The sequence below is a fragment of the Musa acuminata genome, chromosome BXJ3-4, assembly GCF_036884655.1.
Source record: "Musa acuminata AAA Group cultivar baxijiao chromosome BXJ3-4, Cavendish_Baxijiao_AAA, whole genome shotgun sequence".
Taxonomy (NCBI): domain Eukaryota; kingdom Viridiplantae; phylum Streptophyta; class Magnoliopsida; order Zingiberales; family Musaceae; genus Musa; species Musa acuminata.
Window position 1 is genome coordinate 2,860,449 of NC_088352.1, and position 13,226 is coordinate 2,873,674.

The 13,226-nt window shown below is 41.5% G+C and overlaps 1 protein-coding gene across 4 annotated transcripts in view; it reads left to right on the forward strand.

The window, feature by feature from the left end:
- Positions 1 to 13,226, forward strand: part of LOC103980172 (DUF21 domain-containing protein At1g55930, chloroplastic) — a 28,938-nt gene that overhangs the window by 9,754 nt on the left and 5,958 nt on the right. For 3 of the 4 annotated variants that reach the window (XM_009396473.3, XM_009396474.3, XM_065148899.1), the window contains 3 exons: positions 237 to 328; positions 1,344 to 1,409; positions 9,069 to 9,185. In XM_009396473.3, coding sequence (XP_009394748.2) covers positions 237 to 328; positions 1,344 to 1,409; positions 9,069 to 9,185 — 275 coding nt within the window. The remainder of the gene's footprint in view (positions 1 to 236; positions 329 to 1,343; positions 1,410 to 9,068; positions 9,186 to 13,226) is intronic. The other variant, XM_018825494.2, reaches the window with a different exon arrangement.

Consider the following 13,226-nt stretch of genomic DNA (forward strand, 5'->3'; position numbering starts at 1 on the left):
ATAAAATGGGCAGTATACTGAGCAATACCAAGCCATATAGTCTGTCACCGTTGCTTGGTGCACTGTTAAAATCATCAGTACCTACCAATCAGACAAGCATTTTAATTTGTGATTGGTAATGCATAGTAGCTATTAGTACTTCCAAGATTCATAAATATTATTGTTCTTTAAACATTTATTTAATGATAATAGGTTATTCTTTCCAGTTGTTAATTTAAGTTATATTGATAGTGCAGATTCAATGTTTGTATGGAGCCTGCTGAGAGAGTTCCGCATTAGGAAAGTTCACATGGCTGTAGTTCTGAACGAATATGGGGGAACTGTTGGTGTATGTTAATGCTTCATGCAATCTCATTCTACTCTAAAGTGTTCTTTTATATTTGTAGCATTGGGTTCCTAATTGTATTGCCTTTTTTCTGGTTCCTATTTTATCAACAGTCTCATGCAACATTTTTGTGTCATCTTTTTTCCCACAGTTCTAGTTAGTTGATCTTCATGTTTTCTTAGAGTTGCAAAAAAAGAGCTGATTGCAAAGGAGCTCTTCTAATGGTGATTGTCATGTGAATTGTGCAAGCAGGCATTTTCCTAAACATAAATGCTTTAGTTTTTCTAGCCTAGTCAGTGCAAACTAATTGAAGATGTTAAAGTTATATGAAGTAGAGCCACTTGTTTTTAGTTCAATTTCTATTAATATGTCATTATATTGATTATTTATAGCATTGTTTCCATGAAATATTTTGTTAGTGCCATCTGTAGCTTCAATTTTTTTATTTTAATTGTTTAGATGGCCATTGCTAGTATTACTTATTCTTATTATATGCTTCCAGTTGAACTTATTGTCTTGTTACATTGTTACACTGCTTTCAAAACATAATCGTTCGTTATTTGCACTTTTAAGTTGAGCTCTATATTTTAAAAGTTTAGATACCATGGTGTGGTGATGTCTATAGGATTTTGTTGGCAGGAAAGACTTAGTGTTCATATGGTAGTGCTAGTCATCTATTAATTAGACCTGATACTCCTTGCCATTTAGTGCACATATCTCAAATTTAATTCTGATAGAATTTTATGCAAATGGCACACATAAACACAGACAAATTGTTGTTGAATCATTGCAATCTGGCTGAAAGTTTTACTGGTGTAGGATTTAATGTTCTGAACAATCAGTTTTGAAATCTGTATGAAAGATATCCCAGTAATATTTTCTAATAAAATCTAACTTGAAGCTAATATGGTATATAATTCCAGCATATCCATACTTTATGGATTTCAAGTTTAAGAGGATTTTGTTTCTCTCTTTGTTATTTACGGTTTGACCATTATAATCTTTGGTTGTGCAACAGATCGTTACTCTGGAAGATGTTGTTGAAGAAATTGTTGGTGAAATCTTCGATGAAAATGACTCCAAAGTAAGAAAACTATATGAAGATATTTTCTTTCTCTAATTATAGCTGACAATTGTCTTCTTCAATGCCCTTTTGTTTTATCTTTTGGGCGAATTCTCGGAAAAAGCCTATAAGTTTGGGAATTTCCTGCAGAGCGACTCAACTTTGAAAAATTCTTAGATAGTGCCCCTGGTCACGTGAAATGATTGTTTTACCCCTGCTATCGCCAGAAACCTCCTCCTTGTGCCGCCTCTACCATTGCCCCTGCTCCCTCGTTGGACCCAGGGGCATCGTGCTCACTGAGGGAGGCGATTAGTGGGGCCAGCCCCCGAGTGGAGGTGCAGGAGGCTAGGGGAGGAGACTAGGGTGACAAACGGGGCCAGCCCACATGCGCAAGAAGGTGCAAGCGACTAGGGGAGGGGAGGGGAAGGGGGCATCCAGCAGGGTCAGCCTGCACGCAGAGGGGGACAGTTGACGGGGCTAGCCCACGCAAGCACGAATACGTAGGCAGTCAAGGGAGGGGAGAGGGGCGACCGGTAGGGCTAGCCCACTCGCAAAGGAGGACGGTCTGTCACGGACTTAGCTGGTTTTGCCTAAGTCGTGCGGCACCCTTGTGTGTCCGTCCGCAAAGGTCAGCCTCCCCGAAGCCTCCCATGGTCCCTTAGGTCCCACAAAAGAGAGAACAGGACAGAGAAAAGGCCTCACTCGGGATCCACAAGCAAACATCTCCGAAAAACACTTTATAGACAATGCAAATTACAAATAGACTTTACAAGCTCTGAACAGTTGCACAACAAAGGGTAAAATGGTCCATTACAGATCGAAAATCTCTCACACGTGTCCACATGACACAACCTTTATTTACAAGCCTAAAGCGGCCACCGACCCAACTAAAATGGGACTATCAAGCCTTCGGTCGTCCCCCTACATGCTGTACAATGCATGAACATACCAAAAGACACGGACATACATAAGCATTACATCAAACACCTTGTTTAGAAGTTTGTCCGTGACATTCTCCCCCACTTATTCCTTCGACGTCCTCGTCGAAGCCTTTGTCGACACTGCAACTCCTTGCCTCTACTGAGTCTTCAATCTTCTGCTCCAGCTGCAATGCGTTCCTTGGCTCCCAATTGCTCTCCACTGTTGTTTTCGAGTAGTTGAACCTTTTGATCCGCTATGCTGCTTCAACTCACCAATGACTCTGACTCCGGTGTGGGGTTGGCTGAGTTGTGTTGATCCTTGTTGATTCCTGCGGATCCTTCAAATGAAGGAAAAGACCATCCTTACTGCGCCAGTCTCTCAAATGCCTCATGCTGCTTGAACTGGGTGGATGCTTGTTGAAGCTTTTAACGAGCATCGTCTCGCAAACTTCTGAAGATTTGGGTCGTTCCTCCACAAAATTTGCTCATTGACTCTTCTTTTACTTAGTTGTCACATCCAAGTAGGTTCGCATCACTTCCGCTTTCGATTGGCATTTCGTTGGGAAATGAAGCGGACAATCTACTCTCAGTAACACTGATCACCATTGGTGAGGATTTGACAACTATTGTCTTCCATTATCTTCGAAGGGTCTTTGAACTTTTGCAAAGCTCCTCTGCTGGATAGATAAGAGAATTGGGGTACTCAGTTTCGCCCATTCTCTTAAGGGTTGAGAAGGCAAAGTTTACTTGACTTCGCCCGCTTCCTCGAGGTTGTACTCCATGCATCGAGCTGGTTACTGGCCTTCGTCGGCTCTTTGCTCACACTTCTGAAGCACTTGAAGTGTTTGCACTCCTTGCGTTGAGTTAGCTACTGTGATTCACCTTCTCAATGCCATTGAACTTCTGGAATGCAGGAAGTTTTCACCCCAACTTGGAGTAATTCTCTAATAGATTTGGTCGCCTCTGGGATTGTACCGTCTTCTCCATCAACCCTGTCGCCTACTCCCCTGAGTAGCGAAGGTACAGCACCGCGTACTGACTACTTCGTTCCTTGGTCGTGCACTCTTGCATGACCCGAAGTCCTTCACTTTCGGCTATCTTGATGAGAAACTCATTGACACCGGTCTTACGAAGTTCCTTGGCCTCTGCCCTTCAGCCTTGTCACGGTACTTGGAGTTTGCCTCTGCATGCTCCACCTCCTCGGCCCCTTTTACGACCAAGCGTTCTCCCTCCATGAGAGCAAGGGATCAATGACTTTCACGGAAGTCCCGCCTCTGCGGTACCATGGCGCTGCCATGCCTATGGCACTACTATCCGTCGCCTCGCATCTGCATCCCTTTTCTTCACAATCAGTAGATATGCCTCTGTGGTACTCCTCCAAGTCCACCTTCATTCTATCTGATGCTTGATTTTGGGTAGCTAAGTCCCTCTGGACTCGTCGTCGCTTCCTCGCCCCTTTCGACCCCGTGCTTCAACACCTCTGTGTTCTCCAAGCAGCCCCCTTTTGTCGATGGAAAGACAGACTGCAACTCCCATGCACGGCCTTTGCCATCAAGTTGTAGGGGTTGCACTGATTCTGTTCTCCTTAGCTTCCTTGGTAGTAACGTTCGCTTACTCGACCTTGTCCTCTGACTTGTCGGGCTCCCTTAAGCGAATATGAGCTCTGGAGCAGTCCAACTCTCCAACTGCTTCGATCATACCGCTGTATGATCAAGTCCCTCCCATGGGACTCACTGGTACTTGCATTCGAACTTTTCCCTCGGTGGAACACAGCCCCCATATGCTGATGACCAAGGCTTTCATCCGATGCAAAATTTGATGCACGCACGGAAGACCCGCCTCTGCGGTACCATGGCCTTCACTCCTTGAATCCATAGCACTTCTCGCCGTCGTGTTGTTCACCGAAGTGGAGCTTCCAGTAGCTCCCGATCATACCTCCGTATGATCTAGTCCCTCACGGGGCTAGGTTGTGTGAATCGCATTGCCACGAACTGTTCCACCACGATCCGCTGCACCATGTCGCCTCCTGATGACATCTCTATTGCATTCTGATCCTTGTGGAAAAACTCGAATTGTGAACCCTCCATGTGTGGCCTCTGCCAATACATCGCATGGTCTCCTCTACCTTCGATTTTGTTCGCTCCTTTGGCAATCGACCTTCATCCACCCACTCTTGGGTCACACCTAGATGAAGCACCGCTCTAGGACAGTCCGTCGCTAGTAGCTCCCGAAGTCCACCGACTTCACTGTAATTTGTGCACCATTGTCTCGATCCTGGGCCTCTGCCCCTACCAGCACAATCTTCGCTGCACACCGCCTCCTTCATAGCAACTTGAATGACAACACTGTGGTATATTCTTCAAGAGTACCCGCCTCTGCGTCCTCTTGCCCCGTGCTAAGGCCTTCTGATCCCAACTTTGCCTCCGCAAATTGAGTCGCCTTAGTTCCTCCATCAAATGCTCCTCCGAGATAAAGTGCATGTGCCCAGAAGCTCCCTTCGTCTTTGGCACCGTGCAAGATGAGTCCGCTCCGTCAGAATGAATGACCCATGGAACAACATGATCCTGCTCTTGCCTCTGCAAGAGTTCATGTCCTTGACCTATGTCCAAGGAAAGCACAATGCCTCTGCTCCATGTTCCATCTTCTATGCTGGCTTCCTTCATGCGGCTTGGATACTTCGCCAAGTTACACCCAAGTTGCTCCGCTCCTCGTTTTTGCATTGAGTTGATGGTGGCCCTCGCGCCCACCATTTCACGGGTCAGCCCTCCCTTGAGTCCGATCTCCGTATCGACTCCAAGTGTGCCTTCATTTGTGTTGCCTTGGGTCACTCCCCCACTTGATCTCGCAATGCATCCACCAATGCATTCTCTCAAGCGAGATCATGCGACGACTCCTCGCCGCTTGCTCAGCCCATTGAGCTTCGTGGAGTTGTTGTTTGTTGAGGTACTCCTCAACTTGTGAGGTCCGTCCCACATGATTCTCCCTCTGGAGAGCCGGGACTTATCCCTCCTCGATAACTGTCCCATTGGAGCAACATCTCTCTTCGTTTCGGAGACCACCATCCCCTTGGACTACTCCGATCTGCTGAACAAACTGTGCATTGTTCTGCCTCCTGCAAACACACTTGCTAGATTGCGACTCCACGTCAATACAACCCCCGCTGCACCCCTTAAGGCCTAGCAACATGCTGAACTAGTTGCACCATTCAGCCTCCTACGGACGTATCCTTTGCATGCCGAAGAGAAAGTTTCAATGCTCCATGGTGCCGAGTTTCGATCGCCTTGGGATGGCCACGAACATTCCGTCGTCCGCATACAAGCCCATGTATGAGTACCAAATTCTTCGAGCTAGCAATTCCCCTCACCTCTGTGAGCTTTGCATAACTCTTTTGGTCGTTGAGCAACTCATTCCACCTTGGATGGTCTCATCCTTTACCAAGCGCCTCGCTTGCCTTGAGCACCATCAAGTATAGTTGTCAACGTTGAGCCGTAGCTCAAACTCAACCATCCCAATCTTTGTGCGCTTCACATTCTTCCAAGCTTGTCTGTTCTCGTGGTGCCTCTTGCGCGAAGGGTTGGCCATTTCTCTGAATGCCAATCTCAGATGTCCGCTCCTCTGAGCGACTCCTCTTCCCTACATCTTCATGCCCGTTTTCCCCCAAACGGTCGCGCGTGTGCTGACTGCCCTCAACGCAGCCCCGCTAGGTCCCCCACGTTTGCATGCTAAGTGTTTCTATGAGTGCTTGTCCCGCTCTGATACCATCTGTCACGGACTTAGCTGGTTTTGCCTAAGTCGTGCGGCACCCTTTCGTGTCCTTCCGCAAAGGTCAGTCTCCCCGAAGCCTCCCATGGTCCCTTAGGTCCCACAAAAGAGAGAACAGGACAGAGAAAAGGCCTCTCTCGGGATCCACAAGCAAACATCTCCGAAAAACACTTTATAGACAATGCAAATTACAAATAGACTTTACAAGCTCTGAACAGTTGCACAACAAAGGGTAAAATGGTCCATTACAGACCGAAAATCTCTCACACGTGTCCACATGACACAACCTTTATTTACAAGCCTAAAGCGGCCACCGACCCAACTAAAATGGGACTATCAAGCCTTCGGCCGTCCCCCTACATGCTGTACAATGCATGAACATACCAAAAGACACGGACATACATAAGCATTACATCAAACACCCTGTTTAGAAGTTTGTTCGTGACAGGTCGGCGGGGCCAACCCTACGCGTGCGGAGGCCTAGATGACCAAGGGAGGGTGATAAGCAGGGTGGTCGGTGAGAGAAGGGCAGTGGTTGATGTGGGTAGGATGACCATTTTGAAAAAAAAAAGGGCTATCTAAGAATTTTTCAAAGTTAGGGCGCTCTACTAGAAATTCCTAAACTTAGGGGCTTTTTCTAGGAATTTGCCCTTATTGTTTTCTCTTCTTTTAGTTATTTATTTATTTGATATTGCAACTATGCAATTCAAATTGTATATATGATCATATATGCATAAAGTTTTGTAATAGAGAACATAGTAGAAACTCTGGACCAACTTTAGAAGCTTGATTTTAGCAGGGAATGCCGATTTGGGTAGGCTGGACCAGTAAGCACTGGTCAGTACTGATGTACTGACACATGGCATACTAGTATGTACTGGTGACTCAAATAGGAAGAAGGAGAAGAGGAAGGGGCAGTGGAAAAAAGGAAGAAGGAGAAGAGGAAGGGGCAGTGGAAAAAAGGAGGAAGAAGAAGGAAGAGGTAGTCGAGGAAGAGGAGAAAGCAAGAGGAAGAGGAGGAGAGGAGGAGAAAGGAAGAAAAGGAAGTGGCAGCGGAAGAGGAAGGAGGGGAGGCAGTGGAGGAAGAGGAAGAGAAGAGGAGAGGAGGAAGTGTATCTAGGCAGCTCAAGGGCGTAGAGAGCTCATGCCTGTTTGCGGCAAAAAGGGCTTACGAATGTGACCACTCAAAACAATGACAGTTTGTGTACCAATTCACACTTGGACTGGTATGTACTGCCTGTGTAGTACTGGTCCTAGCGAAATGGCTTTCTATGGACTTTAACTAGAAGTTGGTTATATAATTGTGTCTTCCATAGTAATTTCTCATTTTTCAATTATGCTCTATAAGCAACCCCATATTATTGCTTTGTGCATAGGCATTAAATTTTCTTGCATATTTCAATAAGAGGATGATAAAGGACAAAATTATGGGAAGCAAGAGAAAAAAAAAGGAAAAGATGTGAGGATTCTTAAACAATTTAACAAAAGCATCTATTATTAGAAGCTTCCCAGAAAGGATCACATGCTTCATACCACAGAATCATGTGACTGCCCCTTTGAAGGCAATAAAAGGATCATTAACCACCCCATTGAACAATCTAAAGTCTAAACCTCCTCCTTAAATATGCCAGAAAACTAACTGGGAAAGTCCATCCCAAATGTATCTGCATTTTCTGGAATGTTTGCTTTTCTCTGTCCGTACTAAATGGCGTGAAGAGACATAGGAAGAGTTCTTATCTGATAGGGCCTGGTTGGTATATGGCTAACTTGCTTGGCTAAGTTGCATCAAGGAAGGATGGTATTGATGAATTCAAATTAAGGAACTTTAAATTGATAAAACCATGAAAGCTTTGGTGTAGTATCTCAAACCAGGGAGTCAAAAGTTTGTGTTACTGAGTTAATCTGTTCATAGGAGCATTTACATCAAGCTGAACTTCCTTGATGCATGGATTGGGAAAGTCCAACACAAACCCAATATGGATTGGACCTGAATCAAGCATTTGGGCAACCCCAAATCAACCTGAGCCCAGGGCCCTTAGAATCCTGGTCTGCATGACTGGTGTCCAACTTAAGTCCCTAACTCTATAACTTGGCTAGACAATATATTCTGGTCCAAACCCAATACATCCCTGACTTGTCTAGATCCAACCCTAATAACAATTCAAAATCCTTAATGCCTTGTCATGTGAGATGACTTTGTGTTTATAACTATCTCAGAATATTAAAAGTTTCATTTTTAAAAGTTAATAAGGCAAAAAATATTTTTATTTATAATCAATTCATGAGTTGGATGCAAATATAAGCTGTAGTTGGAGTTAGCTTACAGATAGATTATACAACAACCATCTAATACACATCATCGCATCTTATCTGGTTGACCTTTCTTGTATGTACTCCATACAATGAGATAGCATTGCAAAACTATAGGTGTCTAGTTTTTCCCAACAAATAACTATATATGACAAGTCGGTTTTGTATTTTGTATGTAATATTATCTTTTGCATCCGATATGACCACAACTTCAAAATTGCAGTGCCAGAGCTTCTTAGTTTGTTGTTCTAAAAAGATATTTCTAGGTCCTGCAGGTAAAAGTGTCCTCTGCTTTTTTTTGCAAGAATGAATCATAAGGTTGGTGCTTTAAAATGGAGATGAAAATTTTTTTTTTTTCTAGTGGCAGATATGTCCTACTGTTTGGCTTCTTTATTGTGAAAGAGTAACTAATGGTGATTAAAAAATGTTTGATGACACCTATTTTGTATTATTGCATTGACAAACTGCTTACTCATTTTCTTTTTTTCAGAGTTTGCTTTTGTGCAGGTAAGGCCTTCCTTTTACAGGACGAGTAATACATCCACTTATTATGATATATTTTAATTTACCTATATTCTGTTGCTTGTTTTAGAATAGTTGAAAAAGCTAGTCCCATGGTTGATAACTTGGTTTTCTGTGTGTTGAATAACTATATGACAGTCCACATTTTTGTTTTCATTTTTTGCAGGAAGAGATTCAGAGGAAAACTGGTTATATTGTAATGAAAGAGGATGGCACATTTGATGTTGATGCAAATACATCAATTGATCAACTTTCAGAAGAACTGAATGTCAAACTGCCAGAGGTTTCTCTTTTTTCTCCTTTCCCTCTCTTGGTGAACTTGAAAGCAATTTTGCTTATGTAAAGAAGAATGTTCATTTAATGAACCACTATTTAATTCTTTACCTCCTTTACCCATAGACTTAGCTTGGTTTTATGCCCAAAAAATCAACCATAGATGTTATTTATTTATTGAGAAAATAGAAAAATATAGATAAAAAAATTTGTATGATTTTTAATTGACTTAGAAAGAGCTTAAGATAGAGTTTATAGAGAATTGTTATGGTGAGATATAGAAAAGAAAGTAGCTAGTAATTATTTTTCCATGGTAAAAGTTATGTGAGTCATCATTAATGTTAGGATTACAAAGATTGTGTCTAGCATGCATCAAGATTCTGCCTTAAGTTCTTAGTTGTTGACATTGGTTATAGACAAATTTTGTACTCAGACATGATAGGCATGCATTTTATATGTTAATCTACTAACCATATTTTTTTTATCAATGAAATTTTAGTAGAGATTAGCAATAAACTCGAGTTATGAAGATAAATTATAGAAATAAAAGGTCTTAGATTAAGTAGGATTAACACTAAATACATAGATTGTACTTTAGAAATATTAAGAAAAGAAATAGTGTGGTTGTGATGGATAGGTAAGAAATTGCTGTGAGTAAAAGTCAGTGATCTAAAAAGCGCTAGGCGTCAAAAGGCGCTAAGGTCCAAAAACGCCCGAGGCGCTAGGCGTTCGCCCAAGCGAAGCGAGACGCTAAAATATAAAAATATATCATATAATTAATAGATATAATTATTTAAATTTTTAAATAAAAATATGCTATTAAATTAAGAAAATTAATAGTATTAAAATTAAAAATAATATATTATTAATCTAATAAATATAAATATTATTATTAATATACTGTTAACAGTATACTGTATACTATTAACAGTATACAGAAGGAGAAGAAGGAAGAGGAGTATAAGGGGGTGCTGACTGAGAAAAGAGAAAGCGGTAGCGGGAGTAGGAGCGGGAGTGTAAGGAGGTAGCGGCAGCGGCAACGGGAGCAGCGAGCAGCAGCAGTAGTGGGAGCGGCGAGCGACGACAGGAGCGGCGAGCAGCGGGAGCTGGAGAGACAGCGGCAACGAGCAGGGTTAGGGTTGGGCAACGACAGCTGATATCGGTTTTAGTTGATTCGATTGAACCAACTAACCACCGGAGATTGAACCAAGCCTAAAATCCTGGTTCGGTCGCCTGGTTTAACCCAGGTGTTCGCCCGAAGCGCTTGGGCTCGGGCGAGCGCCTAGGCGGCGCCTCTTTGAAGCGTGCTGCCTGGAAGTGAAGCGAAGCGCTCAGGCCTCGCCTCGCCCGAGCGTCTTTTTAAATCACTGGTAAAAGTTGATTTTTTTAATAATTAACAAGAAGAAGATATTGACTCATTGTTCATTAAGTAAAACTTGATGGTTAAAATGGAGAGGAGCACGAAATTTTTTGTGATTATTCTTTTCTGGTTAAATGAAAATTTTAATAAGATAGTTGTAATTTATGGGGCATAGTGTTGAGACGGTTAAGAAACAACATACATGAAACTTTGTGTAGCTAATATGAGAACATTGAGGCAAATGTGGATTTTGGAGTTATTAAAAAGATAATAAGAATTGATTTAGTTTGATAGCAATTAGGTGTTGCATTGAGAGAGAACAAAATAAAGATAATCATCCAAGATGATTCAGACACGTTCAAGGAAAACTTTCAGATGTTGTAATTAGATGTTATTTAATTAAGATTACTGGTGCAAGAAGATGTAGAGGGACTTGGATGCTCTGATTTATGTAGAGATGTCTTACACTGGTCAATGGCATGGAACCAATCCATATAAACAAACTCAAATAGTTGGGACATTACTGCTAGTTCTTGCAGTTCTCATAGACTCAGACCATTCCTCTTTCTAAATTTAACTTTCTTATTTGTTTCTCAATGGTTCTTATGTGAACATTTGAGTTTTGAGCATGAATCTATACATTTTGAGTTGAGTTTATTTTCCATGATAACATTGACAATATCTTTCTCTTGTTTGATGTTTGAAGGCTCTTTGTAGCTCATGGCTTTGATAGGTAAAATATTTGTTAATGTGAGAACTAGCCTTGCCTTTCTAGAAAATAACAGGATTCTCAGTTAGTCAATCTTTGATAGAAAAAAATTGTTGTTACATATCGAGTCATGGTAAAGTCACATGTTTTCAGTCAATGTGATAGGATATAACCCTACTAATTTAGCTTTCTCCAATTCAACGAGGAGAAGAGGCCATTTAAGATAGAACAAGAGAGGAAAAAAATATTAAAAATCTAAATTAATCTAATTTTGTTGTGTTCATTTATAACTCAAAAGCTTACCACCGCTCATTTATATAGCCAATTAAGATGTCTTATGTAACTTTGTTTTTGTATGATATGGTCATGCCACAAATATCCCACCGAAAGAGACCTGTAGAACTGACAAATATACTCCTATTAGCTAAACCATTTGACTAACAAATAATATATTAGGACCCTTAGACATCAAATAGGTTTAAATTCAAATTTGACTCTTTTGATTTTCTAAAATAGCTACTAGAAGTACTAACATTAATACGTTTGAAAATAGTAGGAAATATAAAATAAAATATATTACCACTAAGAGATGTTGAGGATGCTTGATCAAATCTCTCTTTTTCTAACTCAACTAGGAGGTTGGTTGAGAATTGAAAGGGCTCTCTTCAGTCTGTAATAATTTACAGCACATTGATTGCACTTACCCCCAAGTTGGAGACTGGAGGGTCAGAAGTCCGAACCATATTGCAAAATCACTTTCTTGGTCTTTGTCATCCTTTCCTTTTTCATGTGTTGAGGAAGGATGCCAATGTTGTTGTAGAAATAAAATTGTCATTGTTGAGCTTAATGATCTATACAGTGTCAGAGATAAGGAAATGACTGTTCACCTTGAGCTTCAAGATGGGCAAGAATTTGTTGTACAATCTATTTGCTGTCCTGAAGCAAAAGTGCTGTAGTGGGTGAATCAGGTTTGACTATGTCGAAGATTGAGGTGCTATTAGATCTACTAATTTATCCTCTAGCATGCTCTCCAATAGCTGAATAGTCCTTGACAGAGTATGGAAGGGGTCTATTAGCTGCATCTCTGGGGCTTTGCTGTATATTTACAGCTAGCTGAAATTTTTAACATCTGTGATTTCTTCTCCAGGATAAATTAGGTTATTGTCTGGGCCTCTACTAGATCCTTCAGAATTATAAGAAGGTAAATAAAAAAGCACTGAACTGTTCTTATTATGTGAAAGGGGAAGCACTCTAATCAGATGATTCCTAAGAATTTTGTGGTGCGGTACAGTGGTTTGTTGGCCTTTCTCAAACTTGTCCAAATGCTCCAACCAAAGATGCTTCATGTGCCTCTTGGTAAGATGAGTCTTCTTCAACTTGTGTTACCATGAAGAATTTCAACATCATAGATTGTTATTGATGGTTGTCAGAAAAAGTTTTCTGCAACTGAATTGAGAGGTGCAACAGTTGGGAAATAATGAATGCGATAAATTTGATGCTAGTGGGTGTCAAAGTATTGCCTATTGAGTGGCACCTGGAGATATATTTGCAGCAGGATGTTGCCCCAGAAAATTAACTGACCAAGTGGCAATAACGGGGAACCTTAAAAAATTAAGAGACAGCTACTGTAGAGTACCCAAAAGAATTGTTTGAGGTCATTGTCATTTTAGGAGGGGAATTGTAGTATTGCAGAGAGTGGCAACCAGAGATGCATTTGCAGGAAGATGATGCCCAAGAAAATTATTCTCAATATATTTGCAACAGAAGGGAGCTAAAATGATTGTTTGGAGGCAGCATCATTATAGAGCACCCTAGTGATTGCTTTGGGATGTCGTCTCTGCAAGAGGGTATTGAAATATTTTTTATGGCATACACTAATATAACAGGCAAGGTTTAAAATCTTGGTTCAATTTTAATTTCAACACCTTGATGAAACAGTATAGTGCGGCTATAGCAGGCAGTATTCCAACCTGTATTGCCTG